Source organism: Galleria mellonella, unplaced genomic scaffold (genome assembly GCF_026898425.1).
Source record: "Galleria mellonella isolate WM207_F2 unplaced genomic scaffold, CSIRO_AGI_GalMel_v1 utg83, whole genome shotgun sequence".
Taxonomy (NCBI): Eukaryota; Metazoa; Arthropoda; class Insecta; order Lepidoptera; family Pyralidae; genus Galleria; species Galleria mellonella.
Genome location: NW_026442162.1, coordinates 851,316 through 874,166, shown reverse-complemented (window position 1 = coordinate 874,166; position 22,851 = coordinate 851,316). Strand labels below are relative to the sequence as shown.

Genomic DNA, 22,851 nt, shown 5'->3' with positions numbered 1-22,851 from the left:
ACAGTAGTGCATGTAGTTGGTACCTGCAGGTGGAGCCTGGTGAAAGCCGCGGTGTACAGCAGTGCGTGTAGCAAGTATCTACAGGTGGAACCTGGTAAAGGCTGCGCTGTACAGTAGTGCGTGCAGTTAGTACCTGTAGGTGGAGCCTGGTGAAAGCCGCGCTGTACAGTAGTGTGTGCAGTTGGTACCTATAGGTGGAGCCTGGTGAAAGCCGCGCTGTACAGTAGTGCGTGCAGTTGGTACCTGCAGGTGGAGTCTAGTGAGGTCCGCGCTGTACAGTAAGAGTACGGGCAGCAGTACGTACCTGCAGATGGACCCTGGTGAGGGCGGCGCGCGCGGCATGCTGGAAGTTGGCGCGCATGAGCAGGTAGAGCGCGGCGGCCGCCTCGCGCCGCAGCGGCGCCGCGCGGGCCGCGCACAGCCGGACTACTGCGCTTACAACGCCCGCGCACACAGCACTGCCGCCTGCGCACATACCGTAACAACATAAGCTTATCCCGCAGTTAAAGGAGGGAAAGGGATTGTTAGTAATGGAGATTGAGAATCACATTGCTAGCAATATACCCAACTAGGTCGACCTCCACGCGGTTCCCCCTGAAATCTATTTTGGTTAATTCCTGTTGCGGCCTCTTTGACCAGTTTTCTCGTTGGCCACTAAGACATTCTACAATTAAAAACTGACAGCTTGAGACAAAACAAAAGGACTTGGACAAAAGACCTATTAGAAGACGGATATAATTTAGAAACAAATTTGCCTTTTAATTTTTAATACCTTTTGACGACAAATTCGGACCCTTCGACCTTACAAACGGTCCATCGACCTTTTAATTCCTAAAGAATTCATCATTATGGGCTAACTGACCTATTTCATTCTCACCTATCATCCCTCACTAGTTGCCCCACCAGCGTATACCGTTAGCGCAGACGGAGCAGCCATTCCATTTTTACTCATAAAAAAAAAACCCCGCAGTTAAACACACGACATACTACTTCACATTGCGGAAAATCGCACGTAAATCGTCCTACATAGTTTGAAAAAGGAATTTCCATGAGAGTAGGACACAATGGAACTATGTATAAATGTAACTGATATCACCTGGATGATTCTGCTATCCTAGTACTTATAGAATATCTAGATTCTTATGGAATTTGATAAAACGACGGGATTAACCGCGCCATCCATTTGTGGTGATTCTTCTATCTAAACATAATCGATAGTTGAAAGCTAATTGTAAATAAGATTGTGATAATAGTAACTCTAGTATTGTAAAAATAAAATACATACCTTCAAAAAGTGTATTAGAAAACTGATTTATATAGGCTCGGAGTGCAGCAAATAGATGCTTGTACAGAGTTTCGCTCTGTGGATACTGTAACAATTTAAGGTAAGGCTTGGCGGCTACACCGTCGGCTGCGCCCAAATTCTTCATGAAAAGACATGTGCGGTCAATAATGATCAGACCGACTTCTGTGGCTAGGCAAGCCGCAGACAGTATAGTATGTTCTGCTATTGCTTCTAGTTCTGAAAACATTATTTTTTTTATTAAAATTTGTCTAGTAGTTCACTACCGATTGTAACAGAATAGTTATAATGAATATCTATACCTGTTGTAACAGTAGGTGTCACCAAGTTCTCTCTATTAACTGTGTTGTTCTTCTCCACCATAATGGGTGGTTCCTTGGAGAAGTCGGGTGGACTCATCCTAGCTGGTAACGTGCGAGCTTTGATAGGTTTCGGTTTTTCGCTAGCTTCAGGCGTCACAGTTTTTAGTTCCGCCAAGATTTTCTTTCTACCCACATATTGAAACTGTTCTGCGCATATTCTAAAATTAAATATAGAAGCAAATTTGAATAACATTCTTGATAAATTTTCTAACATAAAGTTGAGAGACGACCTCAAAAGGGGCTATAGTTTTTCCATTTGTTTCAGAAGTTCAGTTCAGCAGTGGAAGAGTTTTTTATTAAACAACTTTAAGATTTTATTAAGTAAATATAAGAATATAGTTTTATATCTACCATAACACTAACAATAGGCAAAATAGCTTTAACTAGTATTTCTGGTATTTATCATAAATAATTTTTGACTGACACGAAAAACGTATAAATTTCAAATTCCGATATATAAATATATTCTCATATGGTTGAAGATACCATTAATAAAACGCGCAAGATGGCAGAAAGTTAATACCTGCCAAATTAAAAAATAACTAGACTAAATGCGTGGTAAAGCATTACATTTAATACACCGACAACAGTCAACAAACACTTCTGGGACACAACAAACCAATCTGGGATACGTACTTAGTCAGCCGTACTAGTCAATAATATAATATAATTATTTATATACAGTAATAACATAAGAAACCCATTTCCGTACACTTACTCTAAAACATTAAAGAAAGACTGTTGTTGCGCTTGCGTGTGAGTCTTCCACCATTCTACGAGTCTTTCCTCGTCTAAGTATTTCAACACAAACAGGAAACACAAAAGCACATCTCGTACCTCCTCAGCGGACATAACACCGAATCTGGGACACACACAAATCATACAATAATGAAACTTAATGTGAATATCGTTGGATCAAATTTAGTTCGGATGGGGCGTGTATTACCTGTTGACTTGATCACCAATTTCGCTCAAGTCCAGCCGCCCTATATTCCTAGGTAGCGAGTCCCCACCGGACATTGTCGAGACTGACTCTAGTGAGCTTTGAGATACATTGTTTGTATGATCTATAAACATAAGTGCAAGTGTATAGACGTAAATTTATAAAAAGTGTAATTAAAAATGAGAATCCTTGTGTGTGAAAAAAAAGATAATTGACAAAAAGAAAAATGTATGTATGCAGATATACTAAGGGCTTTTTAATATTTTACTAATTCTCCTTGGGATTAAAGATGATCACACACTGATCTACACCGATCGCATCGAAAAAAGTAAAATAGTCTAAGTCAAAAAACTTACAATAAGCTGATATCTTGGATACTTATGCGCACCGAATCGGAATTGTCAAAAGAATTTATAAAGATATCCAGACGAATTCAGATTATTTCATCAAAAAGCGCGGTAATAGGGGAACATGCTCCTTCATTATCTGTTATTTCAACTGTGTTGCCACCTTTATTTATATTCTTTTATATTAAATTATTCATTCAAAAAAGAATTGCCACTTTCCATGAGAAATATTACTATAAATACACATACATACATATAAATACATTGATACTACTATCTAAAAATTCGCCTAGGATAATAAAATGGTTATATAGATATAAATAATGACAATAAAATTCTTGTCAAATTTGCTACCTAATATACTGATGTATTTTAAGTAACTTCATCTCGTTCGGCGCGGAAAAGAGTGCGATCACTTTAAGGAAGACATCAAAGGAGGTCATTGACAACTTACAAGTTTACATAGAAAAACAAAACGAATTTAAATTAACATTCACAAGTCAGGCCAAAACCAAGAGACAAACATCAACAGATTATGAACTTACCTTTGCCATACATATTTATATTCGGTGGTTCTTTAAAATGCGCAGAGTTCCGGGCGGGCGTGTGGTCGAAGTGCAACGTGAGCCGGTTCCGTCGCGGCGTACTGCTCGCTGACGTCACTTCTTTCGCCGTGACAGCCAGACATGCCGTTCCGTCACCGTCCAGTTTGTCATGCCCATTTTCTAATACCGGACTAGCGAGATTTTTTGTTATTAGGCGATGGGCGTTGTCTGCAAGTAAAGATTTATAATAAACTTCCTTCTTCTTCTTCATTGATCTTCTACTTACGTGTATGTATTAATTTGAAATGTATTATTTAGATGGTTTCGAAATTTTGTACTATTAAAAACTACTAAAGGAAAGATTAATAAGTAACTTTCGAGTAAGATTTCATGGCAATAGAGACATCACAGTAGTAATAAAATACATACAGTCTCATTCAGTATTGCATTAAGTACTGTAATAAAATTCAATGACAATTTAACCTAGTCATATCTCAGCTACTTAATTTTGACATAGAATGTAAAGACAACAGCGGCAATGTATAACTATACAGTAATATCCCTGCTGACATACGGGATAGTCCTTCTATTACTTCCTTCATGAGAAGACTGAAATCACACCTTTTAATCAATAGTACATGATAATTCTATGCACTTATAGACATGTATATATATTTATCTATTTACTTATTTATTTATTTAATTATTCACAATTTGTGTTTGTTGTATTTACATTATTTTTACCAGTGCCTTCCCTGCAATGGATTACCCAAATTATTTTCTCTCTAACTACACTGGGTTGGCTGGAAGAGATCTCTTTCAGAGAAAAGCCCTACCTTGCTAACAAGTTGTTAAACTAATCATTGTATGTATTGTTTAAGTGCAACCAACCGCTTACCATCAGGTGGACCGTATGCTTGTTTGCCACCTCAGTAGTATAAAAAACATAAAGAATATATATAATAACGTAAGAAGATTTTTTATAAGAGTGGGAGATTTTTTTGTAAGAGTTTTTTTTTATAAGACTTTGATAAGAGTGTAGTTGGTCACGCTGTTAACTGCCAGCGGCGGGTATACGGACCGAGCACGACGGTGAGCCAGGGCGCGTAGAGCTGCGCGAGGCGCGCGCGCGCCTGCCGCGTGCGGTAGCGGTCGTCGTGCTCGTGCTTGGTGAGCAGCGCGCGCAGCACGCCCAGCGCGCCGCGCCGCTTCTGCGGTGCCTCGCGCAGCGACTGCTCCACCTAGCCCACATGTGTCTATATCAATGCTAAGACACGCGACACAACTACGCGATCGGTATATCTACGGAGCTAATATTTTTTAAATTACCAACGAAAAAAAAAAAATTAAAAATATAGTGTCTCGTGTATAAGGGCAGACACACGAGTGTATGCGTGAGTGAATGCTGTGTTTGTGTCCAAACATGGGTTTAAGCATTAGCGCGTACTAACTAAACACTTATATGCGCACTTTACTATAAGAATAACATGTTAATAATATTAAAATAGGCTGATAAGATTTTAATCAATGTAGTCGTAGTAGAAGAATAGTATATAGTAACTGTAATAGAATGTAGTTAATTAATGTAGTTTGTATTCAATTTTTTTTTGAGCATAAATAAATAATCTTACATGTTTTAGTAAAACTCCAGCGAGAAAGTGCCTCATAATGAAGTCTTCGGTCAACATCAATTTAGCGGGATCTATTAACAGAATATTCATTTATTTAAACATAAGATTGATAATTTTTGATACATATTTATATTGTAAAATATTTATTTTAATAATTCAAGAAATATGTAAAAAAATACGTAATAGTGGTTTCCTATTTTAGTTGTAGTAGTAGTGTAATGTAACACTGATAGGATCTCCTAATGTATATGGTGAACTATACGGTTCCTTAGGTATCATTTGCGATTAAAACTGTAATTTTTCTCTTTAATATGAAAAAACTATAGATATAAATCATACTAACCTTCATCATAATCCTTAGACAATTTGTTTGCTTGTAAAGGCAAGTTGAATGGGACAAAATGTTCATGAGAACATATCGTTTGGAGAAAAGTAAATTTGAAGTCAAATAATGCCTTTGGATCGCATGCCTTAAATTTATCCAAATACTTCTTTATTTGCCGGAACAAAAATCCTCGATCCATAAACGATAGACACGACTGAAACGAAAAGTATACGTGACTATGTTAAATTTAAAGGAATAAGATGTCGTATCGATGTCTTAAAAAACGTACGATGGAAGACCGCCACTCATCCAAGTGACTAGATGGACCTTATAACTATCTTTCGTTAGGTCTTCTCCGTTTTAAGTTCTAATATATATAATAACTTAATAAATTATTTATATATCATGAAGGTGGCAAAAAGCATACAGCCCATCTGATAGTAAATGTTCACTGTAGCTCATGAACACCTGCAACACTAGGATCATCACGTGTACATTGTCAACCTAAAGAAATCTTAATACACATTTTTTTTTTCAAAATAGTCTCATACATTAATAAACTGTTGAAATACCTTAAGAAAAACAGCGAGGTTCTTGTTGAATATATGGGTTTGCATTGGCTGTTGTAAAATGTAAGATGGTTCCACCGTGGTGACTAACTTATCAATATTATCCAGAAGATCACAATGAAACCTTTCATGTCTTGACATCTAAAAACATAAACCTTAAAAATAGGTAGTTTAAAACACATTTCAATCTGCGAAAGGTTATAGGTCTAGTAATATTCTGCGCATTGAGCACAGTGCAGTTAATAATTATTTAAAGTTGCTGTAAAATAACTGTATACTTATATAGTTTTTTACATTATACAACTTAAAATTTATACATCAAGATCAAATGTTTCATTTAATGCACGGTTTTAATAACTATTTTTCTGATGGAAAGTGATAACGGTCGCCTATAGGCATGAGCAGTACCACAGTACAACACGAATGGAACAGAGGTACCCAAGCAATCGACTTTTGTACAAAGTATTATTTAGTATTTTGTATTAGTACAGTAGTAACTCTATACAGTTATTTTATAGTAACTTTAAGTAATCTAGTAATCATAAATAAGATACTTTCTCAAGACCAAATGTTTTATTCAACGCATACGTTGTGTTTTAGTAACTGTTTGCTTTTCACACCCTTTAAAAAAACAGACAGCCATACGACAACTGCTATATTGCGTAGAAACATAGAAAGGGACACATCTGCCATTGCTATTTTGTACAAGTAAAAAAAAAGGTTTCTCTGGCGAAAACATGAGCTTTGCGAACTAGTTGTTCTGCGCTGATCAGATTACTCGTATGGCGCGTATAATACCATACTATAGTTACAATACTATAAATATAAAAGATTTTATAAGAACTATAATTTCAAGGTATTTCACAGATCATCGAGACTTTCATTGCTAGAAAGTTTACGCGTGATGCAATTTGAAAGTAATTTTTCATACGGACATTTATAATAAATAATACATGTAGTAACTAGTTAAAAAAATGTCCCATCATCAGGTTGCTGATATACTTACCTACTAATACATAGTAAACGATTATATTGAAATGAATAAATTACATACATATATAGTACATTATATATAGTATTGTCTATTAAAGTCACTTATTAAATATTAATAAATCCTATTTAAAGTTATTACTTCTTATTCGCGTAATATGCAATATAATTTTTTTAAGATTTTTTTTTCCAATGACTGTATTATATAAATGTTATATTAAAATCTTACCTTTATTCTACCAGTGTTGATTAGGTATTGAGCCATGCTTTTTATAATAATATCAAAGAAGAATCCAGAATACTGCATAAATTTGTGACCCAATAAGAAATCCTGTTGGTTCGGATCAACAAACAAGTGAAGTGGAGCAGTTAACACTGTGTGAAGTTTGAACTCTACGCAGTTGAAGACATACTGTAAAAAATAAAAAGTCAATGGAAAATAAAACAAAAAAGTGTTGCATTTAATAATTTTTAATAAACTATTATATTAATTATTATTATTTTTTCTATCTGTAATTTCTTTATTATATGGAGGGTATACCATAAAAAAATAACACCATTCGGGAATAGTTGTCATATTGAAATTCTTAATTATTACTAAATTTTACATTATATCATTTTGTTTGAGTGCTAGCTGTATCCAGCAGTTCCACCCGCATGAATTCATATATAGAGTATCCTATGCACTAAGTTAGAATGTAACTTATCTGTGTACCAAATTTCATTCAAATGCGTGAAAGAGTAACAAACATCCAACTTATCAACAACAAATTTCGCATTTATTATAATAATAGGATAAAAAATATTGTTGTAAATTAATCTTTCTAGAATATGCAACTAAGTATTCTTTTTAATAATTTGACAATCTGTATACTGTGAATCATTTAAACTATAAATATACGAAAATGAGGTCAGTTACCTTGACGTAGCTATCGAGTAAATCCTTTCGTCCATAATCGTGTATCATGTGAACGAAATGCACTATTAACTTCACTATTTGATAGCCCATGTCTTGAGTGTAATTTTTTTCAAAAGTCTGAAATACATTTTAATATGTTACCAAAAGTTGTAATTAGTCCATCAACAAAATATTTATAAAGTTACACAACACAGCATCGCACAATTTAAATATCACTCCATTATTTAAATATATTTTACTAAATATATATATGCAATTGTAAGTAGACTTTTTTCATTTTTTCGTAACAATATCCTGAACGTGCATGGAAAAAAGATGTTTCATTTTGGGTCCAGACATTGTACAGTATTAAAAAAAATTTGAGACATTCCGAGATCATTGGATAAATAGAACAAAATTCATTCTGTAAATAGTTCATTGACACATAAATATAATTGATTATTTTTTCTAATTGTTATTTTATATAACATACAGTGTCAATGTAAAAATTAGAATAAAGAAGTCATGAAATAAAAATAAAAATATAAAGAAATTTAGTTATTTAAATCGTCGTGTATCTTTGCATAATCTAAAAGTTAACAGGTAGAGAATGCTTATTGAATTAAGTCCATCTTTTGTACATTGTATTGGTCAATAAATTTTAAACAAATAAATATATGAAAATATATGTAAATCGTTCGATTTTCCATCTCAAAATATTGTGGCTACTGACGATAACGTTGGCCACGAGGCCTTTTTGTATAGTACTGCAATCACACTAAAATATTAAAAGTGAATGAATGAAGTGTACTTACCATCAATTCAAACAACTGGTTCAATATAGTGGGCAGGAACGCAATCAATGAGCTCAGTCTGATCGCGTGCGCGGCTTTTAATGCATTACATACATCGTTCCATGGCGGTGGTGATGGGGAGGTACCCGGCGAGTTGCATCGTATTAGTCTCTCAATCTGAGCGAACAGATTGTGTAGATGCATGTCCCGGGTCACTACGGTCGAATCTAGGACTAATTGACAACGGAATAGTTGCTTCTCTCCTTCCACCCACACTACTTCTGGGCCTGTGTTCTGTGGCATAAATAAATAACAAAATGCATATAAGAAAACAAATATGTTTGGAAAAGAAATATATATCAGTGAGAACAATTGAGATCATCGTCATTTTAGCCCTTATCTGTCCACTGCTGAACATAAGCTTCCCCTATAGACTGCTATAAGGAACGGTCCAGATCCACCAATTAAGATAATCCTGTTTAATTTTTTACCGACTGCATGTAATTGAGAACACTAACAGTTAGATATAAGGCATATTTTAAATTCACGATTGGGGCATAACGCGATGCGATGCCAGGTAAATAGTAACTACATGTCTGAATTTTATTGTAAATGTATTGACGTAGAGTAAAATTAACTTTTAAAATTTTTATAATTAATTAGACACAAGACAATCAGAAAATTTCGATCGTTAAATGGTCCATTTACAACATAAAACGGGTACTTTGCGGTCGTGTTTACCGACCACAAAGGAATTCACAGCAATGGAGCAATGAAATGATTATATTGAAATTTGTTACATTGAGATTTTTTTTTTTATAATGAGAAATGTGTTCAAAACTCACCCCTTTGCCAAGTCCAAGCGGTTGAATGGAAAGATATCCAGAAGGCAAATGAGTAGCGATAGGCAAATTAATTATTTCCTCAACTAGCTTATCATTCTTCAATAAAGGAACCCAAGCATATCTGTCGAAAAATTTTTTTTTTTGTTATAGAATGACTACACCTATTATATATTATACATAATGAGATATGTATAATATATTATAGGTGTAGTCATTATTTAATACTAATAATTTTATGATTAAATATTTTTTTCTTTTAAAAAGAAATATGTATAATAGATTACAACATGTGATAAACTGATCGATTCTTTTTACTTTTCTTTATTAATATAATATAAAAACAACTTATACTTACCCTATACACGTTTCTACATTGGCATCATTCTTTTTGGTAAGATCACAAGAGATATGATAAAATGTGAATAGCAAGTGATGCTGCGGCGTTATCGTCGCTGGTAGACGGATTTTCGCTTCATCACTCCAAATCGGGCTGGCATTATGGTGGAGTACAGAACAGCGATACTGTGTTGTCATGCCCATACGACCGTACACTACCTGAAAATTGGTTATTATATAGATATAAAGGGTCGTTTTGACAGAAGTGAAATTGATACATAATTTATCAATATCTCTCTCATGTCGCCGAATTATAATTTCATTTTCATTGTAACACAAAACTGAGTTGTTTGCGAAAGACAGAAATAAAAAAAAAAAAAACTTAGCATCTACATTAAAAAAATACAACATTGAAATATGTAGGTATATACATTTCCTAACAAAACTACGCTACGCTTATTATAAGCGTAATAAATGCATAAGATAAAATGTTAAATATCCAATCGATCTTACCTGTAATGGTTTATTATCTCCCGTATCACTGTCTCTAAGTTCGACTGAGCATGCTATGTTCCTTGCCCTTGCGAACATTTTTTGCGACTCGAAGTTGAGAGCCAAAGGCCGCACGTACAGGTGGTGTATGAACGCAGCATATGGCTGTTCCGGTTCCACGTTTAGCGTTGCAAGCTCTAATGTGAGCGGCGATGTAGGTGGAAGAGGAAAAGGTTTCAACGCAGCGTAGGCACTCGTCATACAATCTGTAATTAAACATGAGTTTATAAAAATGTAGAATATTTGTTACTTAATCGTATATAAATGGTTGGATGTAATGTATTTGAATTTTGGTATACAATATCGGATAAACAAAATCGTAGATTAACATGTAAGATACTTCTGATCCGGGATTTTAATTCAAACAAGAAACGGTGATAAAAATTAATAAATCCATTCCTCTATTCAATAATATATTCACCGCCTACTTATTTCTCGGTTTGGCCAATGGTTGACTGGTAGAGAACACAATCCGGTGTTAAGTCCGCCAAATGTACATATAATTCTACTATGTATTTATGCATAAATAAATGCAGTAAACACTCTCAAGTGCTCCATTGTGGCTACGCTAATGATACATAATTTAGTTTTTTTTTTATTATTTTTGTACTATGCATTTATGCATAAATAAATGCAGTAAACACTCTCAAGTGCTCCACTGTGGCTACGCTAATGATACATAATTTAGTTTTTTTTTTTATTATTTTTGTACATATCAAGTTGAGTTGAGTTGTTGAGTTTCAAGATGACAAATAATGTTAAATTCATATGTGATATGGTGTTTGTTTGGTTTATCAGAGAGCAAAAGTAAAATATAACTTCCTTTTTTTTACAACACAGGGGACAAACGAGCATGCGGCTCACCTGATGGTAAGTGACTACCGCCGCCCATGACCACCCACAACACATGCGGCATTACAGGCGTGCTGCCGGCCTTTTAAAAAGGAACATACTTTTTTCTCGATTATGTTGTCGTATCGGTTCGGATATACTGCTGCTGGAAGTCGACTCCAAAGAATGGTTGTGCGTGGAAGAAAGTGCCTTGAAAAACGCACGGTGGAAGATATACTTACTTGATATCTGTTCATTGCTCTGATGTATATTAATACTAAGCCAGCCAGGTATTGTCGTTAGTTTGGACAACTTTTCCGGTTTACGAAAGTCAGATAATATTTTAATGAGATCATCATCAGACATTTTATTTGGTTCTTGTCTGTAAATGGCGGGAAATTCGGGAGTTGTGTCCAAGTCATTACTGTATAACCTGCAAAACAGGTAAAAATTGTCATTTATTCAAAATATATAAAAATATTAATATTATGTATTCTAAATATCATATTTACTTTAATACACATACACTTCTTATGAGACATTATAAACATACCTAAATAAAGGTTTGGCTGCCCAAGCAAATGGCATTCTGTAACTCCCGACACGGTTGGCGTATGCTTGCACAGTTTTGTGAACTTTGAGACCTAAGCGAGGGTCCTTGGTAGCTTTGAGGTAGGGTTCGAGTACTTGGTTCACGTGGCCTTGGAGTATTTTGTCGATTTTCACTACTAGGAATAAATCTGGATGAGGGTTGTTGATCGACAACACGACCTGCAAACGAGAAGAAATAATTGTTGATTTTTTAAACAATTTTTTGACAAATGACAAACAAGCCGACTGCCCACCTGATGGAAAGTGGTAACCGTTGCCTATAGATTTGAACAGTACCATGGACATAACAGAGTATATGAAGTCGCCTATGATATCCCTCATACGTTGCCATTTCTGTGGACTATATTAGTGTTATATCCTGTAATTTCACTGTTCATGGTACACATAACTGCTTCATGGTACAAACACGAATGGGAAAGAGGTACCCAATCCGACGACTTTTATAAGTAAGTTAATCAATCAAGCTTAAGAGTATACTGTTTCGCCCATGATACCCCCCATGCGTTGCGATTCCTGAGGACTCAGGTGTTATTCCTTTGTACGCTGTAAATTCACGTCATATCCCACCCTTCCAACCGAAACACAGCCATGCAAACACAACTGCTTCACGGTTGAAACACGAATGGGACAGAGGTACCCAAGCAATCGACTTTTGTACAAAGTCTCCCTCTGGTAAAATGGCATGTCTCAAAAAATTTGTCTTACGACATTTGTGTAAAAGGAAGTTAGCATTGTCACCTGTTTTTTCGATCTGTACCACTCTTCGGGAATCTGTGTAACATCTAATTTAACGTCGTAGCTAAAGTTCTCTATTAACGAGTCTGTACACTCGTTCTCCTTGACTAGATCTTTGACCGCGCCGTGGTTGAGGTCGAAATGAAAGTTTTCTGTGAGTTTCTTGCCGCTTCGCGCGTCGTACAGCGCAAGGTGCGTGAAATAAGGCTCCACTTGGCACAATAGTTCTTTGTCGCCATCTATCGGCGCTTGTAACCTAAACTTTAAGCTTTCGCATTTGAGCAATATTCTTTGGCCAAAGTGTTCTCTGAAATATAAAATTTTTATTTTAATATATTTGAAGTTTATTCTCCCTATTCATAAAACTCTCAAATGTTATAAATCTATTTTAAGATAATGCAAAAAGTGTTATCTGTTTTGTCTAGATAAAAGATTATGTTAAAAAAACTATTCTTGAAACAGGTTTGTTATAGTTCACAATTTATATACAAGTAGATATCCTTGTATACTAAAGTAACATAGTAAACGACGGTCATCGATTCCTATTTTTGTTTTACAGAAGGTCTAATATTATTTTTTATTGAAATATAAATTTTCACAAATCTTAGAATAATTTTATATTACAGGTACATATTGTTAACTAGTGACCCGACTCGGCTTTGCACGAGTAGACACAATTTTCGAAAAACAATACATATTAAAAAAAGTTTCAGCCAATTCAACTGATTAGTGACTTTACAGTATTTTATATATGATTCTTTAGATTGATATAACTTTTTTATTTATAAACCTAAATGTTAATTGGAGCAATCGCAACGCATTAGTGAAAATTGCATTCAAATCGGTTAAGCCTTTTCTAAGATTATTTGATTTTTTCCTATGTATCTGCAAAGTAAAAATATGTAACAAAAGGCTATCTTACTTGAATGGTTCTAACTGAGGTTCAGGGGAGGGTGTCCGTTTATACGGCATACTGAATATATGGACGCGGCACTCGTTGCGAGCCACGGCTATTGATAGGTCGGTCTCTCGCGAGTACCGCATCAGGAGCGGGTTCATGCTATGCTCTAATCCTTTGAGCGTGCCATACGTTGGAGGTGGCGGTTCAGCTGTCAAGGACACATCCGCGTCTGAAATTTAAAATTAGTATTAAAGAGTTGTTTACGGAAAATCAAATATATCCGATGACTAATCATACTTTGTATAGCAGAAATGCCTACTGTATGACATTAAGCATTTATAATAAACTAACGGACAAAATGAAAACACTAACAATAAATATATTTAAAGATAAATGGTGGTTAATAGAAAAATGTTTTTAATCGGTTAATGAATATTTTAATCATTTTAAAGCTTAAATATGTGACTCAATTAATTGTCCATTATTTGTAATCTGTGTAACTTATTATTAATAAGTAAATATGTGACATTCGGTTTTTCTTTGTGTTCGTAGCACAGCAGAAGTATATGAATTTTGTACGCTAAATTCTGCTGAAAAGTGTAAACAATATTTAAATAATATGTACCATCCTTTTTAACACTTTTCAAAGTAAAGTTATTTGTATTTATATTTTGACTTTCAGTATGCCAAAGATCGAAGAAAATGGAAAAAATTGCCCTGAACCTGGGGTCGTAAATAACAGCGCTTACAAGCCAACGACTCATAAACGTGGAATTACTACGTAAATTAAAACTTAATATTTTTATTGGCAAATTTATGTGTTTACTTTTTGATTCTTTTTTTTTTTATATATAATAATCATGCATAAAGTAAGCAGCTATCGCAAATTATACCAAACCCATGTTTATATTCCCGGATTATCAACAGAATAATATAAAAGGTCTCATGCAGAGGGCTTTGTAACAAATCATCCTTTGACTTGTGATGACGTATAGCAATCAGTACAAAATATTAATCTGTATAAAAACTACAAACCTTTATCTAAAACTTCATCATTCTGATGACCTTCCTGACTATCTAGTTTTTTCTTTAGTGCTGCGTTAAAAGCGTTGATCCATTCGTTCATCTCTTCATCATTATCAGTTGAAAATGTGTATCCTTTCCCACCGGCCATTCGCAATTCAAAACAAAAACGCCCACGTTTCGGATTCTAAAAGCGTAACGGTAAAAATAAACGATTGGAAGATAAAATAAATGTCTTTTTATAACAGAGAAATAATATAACATACTTTAACAACATCTGAACAAAAATCCATGACTATGGTGAGCTTGGTGTCCGTTTTCTTCTCGTCTTTATACACTTCCAGAATATATGTGCCGTCTGCTTCCCTAACCATTGAGCAGTATCGTTTTTTAAACGATTTGGAAGCGAGATTACTGAATATTCTATCTGAGCCGATTTCGGGTCCTTTGAGCAGGTACCCCTCCTTGGTACCGATGTCCACTTTAGCGGCTTGAGCTTCATGATCGCTTTCGATTTCGGCATCAATGTCGTATACTTCCTCCGGCAATTTATTGTCTATAGGCCTTTTAAAATATAAGTAAATGGTTGGATTAGACTACGTCCAGATGTTTTTTACATATTTTATTTAAAATGGCAAATAAGCTAAGTGGTCTCCTGATGGAAAGTAATAGCCGTCGCTTATAGACATGAACAGCACCAGAATACACTATTATATCTCTGTTACATCGCATTGGTTTTCATTCCTGAACAGATGATATGATGCCTACGTACCCTTAAATTTTTTTGCCTTAGCTCACAAAAAAACGAAAAATCGTTTTCAAACATAGCTACGAATTTTATTGTCTTCAATTATTATTTAAAGTAATCTTAAAACTTATATTAAATCATGGTTTAATTATGGTTTAGTTTCAAGTTCAGGAAAATATTTCTAATCTATTAATATTATAACTGTTTCTAGTAGTAGGTTTCTTGCTCAATAATGCATAAACGTTTAAACAGGTTTGAATGAAAATTGATACATACGAGTAGACTACATTCAGAATTAATATAATAGAGTAAGTACTATTTATAATTTACACGGACAAGGTTACATCTAGTGCAGTATAAATACAAAGAAAACAGGTGAGTGAAGTTCAGTCAACCATAAAGTTATTATTAGCGTAAGTCGGATAGTAAATAAGTTCTTCACAGTCAAATGTTGTTTGCTAAAATATAATATAAGAAGATCAGCATAAACACAATCCTTTTTAAAAAAGAATTGACGCAATGCGGAAATCGATGCGGAAACTTATTACATGCCAAAGTGAAACTTAAGCTTAGTTATCTTAGACACAAATCTCTATTATTCCAAAGTATTATCCTTTATCACGCTGTTATACTGTAATTTTATGAAGATGTTCAAACTGTTTATAATAAATGAGTCAAATTAATATATTTTTTATTCAAATAGACTTATTTACAAGAACTTTAAAATCGTCATTTTTTTATGAAAACAGGGTTTGGAAAATTATTATCTATTGAGAAGAGCCCGCAATATTTATTCAAGTAATTGTTTAGTGTGTAATAGGCTTTGTTCAATGTTTTTAATAACAGTTTAACACCTCTCAAAGCATTGGGATCTGACATGTCGACATCTCTAGTGATGTACAATTCCGTGGCCACCTCGAAGATAAGGTAAAGCTGGCATCTAAAAAACTCGGTGTGCTCAATAGAGCGAAGCATTACTTCACGCCGGATCAGTGATTAATGCTCTACAAATCACAAATCCGGCCCCATATGGAATATTGCTGTCACTTATGGGCCGGAGCACCTAAATACCAGTTTGAACATTTCGACTCGTTGCAACGACGAGCTATGAGAATTGTCGATGATCCCAGGCTTACAAGCGGTATCGAACCCTTAAGTCTTAGGAGAAATTTTGCCTCATTCTGCGTGTTCTACCGCTTGTACAATGGATTATGCTCAGAGGAATTGTTCAATATGATGCCCACAGCCACTTTCTACTATCGTACGGCTCGCCATCGACAGGGAGTTCATACTCATCCCAAGAGACTACAGCATGGGGTTCTTTAAAAGGGGGGTAAAGAAGTTTCTTCAGGGTCGGCAACGCACGCGTAATACCTCTGGTATTGCAGGTGTTCATAGGCTACGGTAACCACTTGCCATCGGGTGGGCCGTATGCTTGTTTGCCACCTCAGTGGTATAAAAAAAATTATGAAAAGGTAGATCCAAAATATCCTTCGGTATCTTATGTTAGTATAACATTTAATGTCCATTTCCATAAAACATCTATTAACATTTTCTAAATGATACTTCGGAATAGTAAATAAGTTTATATCTAGTGTTAAGATTACTGAGGTCGCTGTCGAGATTGAGTCATAAATGAGATGCATTTAAATAAAATTTGGCATATAGATAATCGATTCGCAAATATAAATTATGCGCAAATGTAATGCATATTTATTAGAGTAAAAGCAGTATAATCAAATATTTAAAATGCAAAATGGTAAATGGTTATAAGTTTTTTGTAAATTTAGATAAATCACAATAGGAGCCGTTGCTACAGATTAATATGTATATACATATTTTTTTTGAGAAGGAGGACAAGGCACCATATGGGTATATTAATCCAGAATCAGTATTGGAAAAAATTTTACTCCTTCGGAGTTGCGAGTATTTATGACAAATAAAAAATAAATTCAGAACGTTACTATAAAAAACTCTCTGTATTTTTTTTTGGTATAAATGTGAAACATTTTAGGATCCTCACTAATTAAAGTACCTACTCATTTTAGACTCTAAACATCTTTATAAAAAAATTATTTCAAAAATTGTATACAGTTACAAAGTTACATTAAATGATTACATAAATATTAACTGTTTGAATTGTATGGACTTTTATACAAAGTTAACTCACGACTAACAATAACAGTCTTTGTTACATGAGTATAACTAATGAAATTTTTAGAATTTTATCATAAACAGGATGACATATGGTTATATGCCTACAATATTTTTCAGGTTCTGACGGCCCGTCAGCTTGTTAGGCATTCTTCATAAAAAAAAAAAAGTTATGTTTCGAAACTCGAAATGCAAACAATGTTCTTATCTAACAAGCTGGATCAACAATAGTTACTAATTAGAGAATTATCACAAGCAAATAGTGAATTAGTGTTTCCCGCCTTTATTAGTCCAACTAAAATAGATTGGTAAACAGCGCGGTCCTTGTACGACTAAAGAGATAATAAATACTATACGCCGAATTCGGAGAATGTTTCTATATCCATAACGTTTGCGTAATAGATTTTCATTTGTTAGTTATGAATTTAGAATATATGAATATGAATTTTGAATATGAAATAACTATAACTCAAAATTTAAAAAGTATTTATAATATTGTTTTGCAGTAGTGCTAGCATTCATGAATAAGGACAAAAAGTAGATTAGGTATGTGTTAATTCAGTGTGATTGGTAAGAATGTCAAAACAATATTTAAATTTGTAATGTTAGTAGGATTAAAAATGTCATAAAAACACGTTTTCCTTAAATAGATAGAAAGAACTAAGTGCAGTCGACCACTATCCTTACATAATTATACAAATATCTTGCTCGATATACTTTCAATATATGTATATTTTATATCTAGGTATACTAGATAAAAAATGATATGATCTAACATTTTCGTCTCTTTCTCTCTCTTTCTTTATAATATAATAATAGCCTTTATTAACAATCTTACAATATAGTTACAATAATTTAATTAACGGTTTGACACCGGTACGTGAAGATTATCTTGTTGTTCAGCATAAGCCTCCCCTAGAGTTCGCCACTGAATGCGAATGACTGTGCTTGTCTTTTCCAGGTGTCTTGCTATATTTTTTTTTGATATCGTCTAAGTAATGAATATTACTGGTACAGGTAATACAGGTAATATTACTGGTATTGGTGGTATAGAAAAAAAAAAATGATAAATGTTTATCAACTACATTAAAGGAGAATCGATGTTCTAAAGAAGGCTTTTTTTACAATTTCAGTTGTAGATAATTATACTCTTAGAATATTATTATTCCTAGAATTTTAGTATGCTGTATTCAAATTATAGGCCGTTTCTCCTTAAAATATAAGTAGGTACGTTTTCCTCGAACTGTTCCGAATAATCAAAATTTGTCATTAAATAGTTGTTTTAAAAGTATTGATGTGAAGATAATTTTTTTTAAAAAAGTTGTTTTATTGCCATTTGAAAGTGTATCGATATATTGTTATTTTGTATGTAATTTCGGTCATAACTAAGCTTGCAATTTTGACTTCAAAATATGGGTAAAAAGTAATGAAACATACTAGTATTATATTAATTACATTATGGACATGTCAAAGAAGATTATGCAAATAGAAATTGCACTTGATCTTTATTGTTTAGAATTTTGGATATTACGTTTATCTTGTATGAGGTGCAGCAAAATACAAGTATGTAATAATAGATATATATTATGTACACTATTGTGGTCATCATTGCATATAAGCAAGGACATGACTCATAAATCTGATAACTAGAACAACATAACGCCGGCCTTGTTAAAACAGTATCAAAGTTGAAAAAACTGTATACATATATTCATGGTCATGTGAAGTGTGATAATAACATAAATGAGCATTTCGTATGTTTTTTTTTTTTATAATTTTAGCATATCGTGCAACAATCTAATGGTTATCGGATTGCTATAATTAGTATGATTTTATGAAAAATATTTTAATACATAATAAAGAGAAAAATCTTTTTAATTGCTTGCTTATGTAGTAGTTGCCGTGCACCTCATAAATGTATTAAATTCGCAATTTTCTATCATGTACGCTTAGTTTTCTTAATAATATAGGTATTTTAAAATTATTTGTTTTAATATGTATAATAAATGGTTTGTTTTACAAATAATTGGAATAATAGTTTCACTTCCTACTTTCTATTATAGGAGTAAATACTTGTGAATATGTTTATATTATTTATTATGCAATAACGTATTCGCTTTCATGTAATATTAATATATTCTATGCAACCAAATTGTGACATCATAAACAAGAATAAAATAATATTTTATTAGCAAAGTAATTTTAAGCACTAATAAAATATATAGATAAAAAAATTGTTTTAATATATATCATTAAATATTAAAACCATTTCTGTATTCAAAGAATTGACGGAAGGTGATTAGGTATAATAAGACTTACCTTGGCAAGTTAAAATAGGAACCAGAGTAATTAGAATACTTGTAATGTATAAGATTCCAACTGGAAGCATAGCTGAGCAGAGCTTGACGAGTGAGCAAAGGGCAGGTAGCGGCAGTTCTCACATCAGGTACTGCTGTAGTTACTGTTCTCCAGCGCCTTGGAAGGACTACACTCTATAAATAATTAAATTAAAGACCTTCTTCAATAAAGTATTTTTTTTTTAAAGAAATATACCTACATTAAGAGATTTAAGAGGAATGGTAAATCCGCCCGCACTGACTGCATATGCGTATATTGATCCAATTTGGATTGATTAAATTATGAGAAATTAAATATAATGGTGTCCATATGGGATCATGTGGAGGTCAACCTGACAGGGTATGTATATTGCTAGCAATCGGATCGTTAGTTTTCTAAATATCCCTTTCTCCTCCCCTTCCCCCACTTCCCAAGAAATATACTTGTATGATTATTATTCATTTATATGACGTTAAATAAAAAAAAATTAAAATCTGTATATAAATGACAGTTAAAATGTAATAAACATAATAAAAATATATAACCAAAATGAGAACCTCTTTTTATTCGAAGTGGTTTGAAAATTGAAAATCAGTATTACTCTACTCACAGACACATCATCTGTTGGATACAGAAGAATATCTCGGAGTGGATCATTTAATAGTAAGGTCTTATTTTCCTGGATGTAATCTTCAAAGTCTAATGCTGTACATTTCTTAGCAATTATGTTCTGAAAATAATTATTGTTATAAGGAAATGGGAAACCAAAGCTATTATTTATTTATTCATTAAGGATAACAACAATCTTAACCTCATGCATGTACTTTGAACTTCAATAAATATACCAGGCCAATAATAGTTATTTAATGTATTAAATTATTTTATAGTCCTGATTTGAGATTGCAAATGGTTAGTAACATAAATAATTTATTATACATACATATTCTTAATTTCCTCTTAAAGAGAGACTTTTAGGTGGATGCTGATAGACAGCCCATCAGATGATGATGATATTAAGTATTCTTTTTACAGATAATAATATGGTAAATAAAAAATTGAAATACCAATTGTAAATATTCACAGTTCTCAAGAAACTAAAGTAAAGTACTATTACTACTATACTACTGTTTATCATCCTTTCTTTTCAAAGATATGTGGCCATATGAAGAATATGGTATGAAAAAAAAACTATTTGCATATTTCATCTCATGTTCCTTAGGGAAACTTATCCAGTTTCATAAATACTATTAGTGAATAAGTTAACCTTATTAGTTTTTACTGGTAATTTCCTTCATATGAATGCAATATGTTAATTAACCTAAATAATTAGTAGCCTATGTTCTTCTCCATCCCAATCAATACATGTATACAAAATTATATGACAATTGCTTAAGCTGTTAAGTGTTAAAGAGGTAGAGATAAAATATACAAACTCACTTTCAAATATATAATATTAATAAAGATTAGATAGATGGATAAATACTCTTGTTTTGTTCGAAAGATTACAGTAGTGAACTTACAAATACAAACAGTTACAAGATTATACTGAGAAAACAATGGGTGACCTTATCCCTAAAAGTGATCTCTTCCAGGTAAGCTTTGGATAAAGAAAAGCAAATATTAATATTCTACTTATGAAATAGATTATTGATGAGCAACAGTAAAAAAGTATTTCATAAAATATTCATATAGTCTAACAACTAAAGACAAACATATTGCTAATTCAATGCCATTTCAAGCTTGTTTACATAATTGAACATTAATATTATGTAAATATGGTATCTTAAGCAATTCATAACTATTATAATGTTAATAAACATATACCATTACTTAGTACACTACAGCCAACTAATTATTTAACAAAATGTTTTTTTTGAAGATTAATTAATGAGGCTTGGAAGCAATATGATAGTCATTAACTTCAATTAACATTATGCTAAGGTAAAGTACATTAATTAATTAAAATATGATTTCTGTAAATGATTTTCATGTCTGCTTTTCCTTAAAAAATCCTTACTAAAATTATAAATGTAAAAGTGAGTTTATCTATTTGAAGCCACTTAACACCTTAACGACTTAATGAGCTGACCTGAACATTATAAAATTCGGTACATACATATACTATATGAGATAGAGAAAACATAGGTTGCTTTTTATCCCGGTCAGTGAATATATTATGGTTTCGTGGACGAAGTTATGGATGAAAAATAGTACATTATACACTTTTAATATTTTTAAGATATATTACTAATTTTATATAATGTTATTAATTTTATACATAAAAAATACATTTACATTGCCTATTCTGTACATATAAAATAAAAAGAAAAACCGAAATATATCACTTGATTTATTTAGCGGTGTAGGCAAATGCATTTATTTAATATAAAAAATAATTATTTTTTATATACTTAATTATTTACAACATTATTTAAGCATTTACCTCGTATTCTGCGCCACTTCTTTTCGTTTTGGAATTGATTGGGGGCATATTGAACGTGTGACACTACAGATCGAAGTAAAACTGTAATATATTTTTTAGAATAAAAATTGCGTACATTTTGATAAATATTTCTATTTTTGCAGCTGAGTGAATACAAAACGCCGAAAATCGAATTGCTAACGAGAAAGCTAAACAAAATGTCAAACTATTATTGGTTTGGGACTTTGGCTTTGGATTTGACAGTTGAAGGGTAGCTATTTGTAAGAAGTCTGACTGACATATAACTGACATTTTATGACAATCACTCTCAGTATTGCCAGTATTTGAAGATTGCTACACTTTGATGGTAGCCAGAAGACTATATACTATTGGTATACACTGTAATTCCTTGTTTTTACGTATACCTTGGCGGAGACAACATTAGTACATAACTAACTTAGTTATCTACCTAATACAAAACATATTAGAGATGAAGATTGACACATTGATTGAGATTTAGAGGCTGGTGCTACTATTGCAGAACGACTTAGGAAATAATTAAATTAATTCTATTTATCTGTTGCTGTTTAATAGCTAATAGTTTGTTTGTAAAATAAGCGTAACTCATTTAGCGATTAGGAAGTAATC

General features: G+C 32.9%; 1 protein-coding gene across 2 annotated transcripts in view; it reads right to left on the bottom strand.

The window, feature by feature from the left end:
* LOC113516730 (dedicator of cytokinesis protein 9) overlaps nucleotides 1–22,466 on the bottom strand; it is a 55,604-nt gene extending 33,138 nt beyond the window's left edge. The window contains exons 1-25 of one of the 2 annotated variants that reach the window (XM_052901861.1): nucleotides 22,225–22,466; nucleotides 20,392–20,511; nucleotides 19,764–19,936; nucleotides 14,809–15,106; nucleotides 14,555–14,729; nucleotides 13,541–13,748; nucleotides 12,622–12,925; nucleotides 11,825–12,042; nucleotides 11,514–11,704; nucleotides 10,402–10,646; nucleotides 9,908–10,107; nucleotides 9,553–9,673; nucleotides 8,729–9,001; nucleotides 7,935–8,051; nucleotides 7,245–7,427; nucleotides 6,029–6,166; nucleotides 5,475–5,670; nucleotides 5,132–5,202; nucleotides 4,582–4,741; nucleotides 3,501–3,728; nucleotides 2,612–2,732; nucleotides 2,384–2,527; nucleotides 1,606–1,823; nucleotides 1,286–1,522; nucleotides 305–465 (exon numbers count right to left, since the gene is read on the bottom strand). In XM_052901861.1, coding sequence (XP_052757821.1) covers nucleotides 305–465; nucleotides 1,286–1,522; nucleotides 1,606–1,823; nucleotides 2,384–2,527; nucleotides 2,612–2,732; nucleotides 3,501–3,728; nucleotides 4,582–4,741; nucleotides 5,132–5,202; nucleotides 5,475–5,670; nucleotides 6,029–6,166; nucleotides 7,245–7,427; nucleotides 7,935–8,051; nucleotides 8,729–9,001; nucleotides 9,553–9,673; nucleotides 9,908–10,107; nucleotides 10,402–10,646; nucleotides 11,514–11,704; nucleotides 11,825–12,042; nucleotides 12,622–12,925; nucleotides 13,541–13,748; nucleotides 14,555–14,729; nucleotides 14,809–15,106; nucleotides 19,764–19,936; nucleotides 20,392–20,511; nucleotides 22,225–22,272 — 4,548 coding nt within the window. In that variant the 5' untranslated portion in view covers nucleotides 22,273–22,466. The remainder of the gene's footprint in view (nucleotides 1–304; nucleotides 466–1,285; nucleotides 1,523–1,605; nucleotides 1,824–2,383; nucleotides 2,528–2,611; nucleotides 2,733–3,500; nucleotides 3,729–4,581; nucleotides 4,742–5,131; nucleotides 5,203–5,474; nucleotides 5,671–6,028; nucleotides 6,167–7,244; nucleotides 7,428–7,934; nucleotides 8,052–8,728; nucleotides 9,002–9,552; nucleotides 9,674–9,907; nucleotides 10,108–10,401; nucleotides 10,647–11,513; nucleotides 11,705–11,824; nucleotides 12,043–12,621; nucleotides 12,926–13,540; nucleotides 13,749–14,554; nucleotides 14,730–14,808; nucleotides 15,107–19,763; nucleotides 19,937–20,391; nucleotides 20,512–22,224) is intronic. The other variant, XM_052901862.1, reaches the window with a different exon arrangement.
* Between the last annotated feature and the right edge of the window lie 385 nt (nucleotides 22,467–22,851).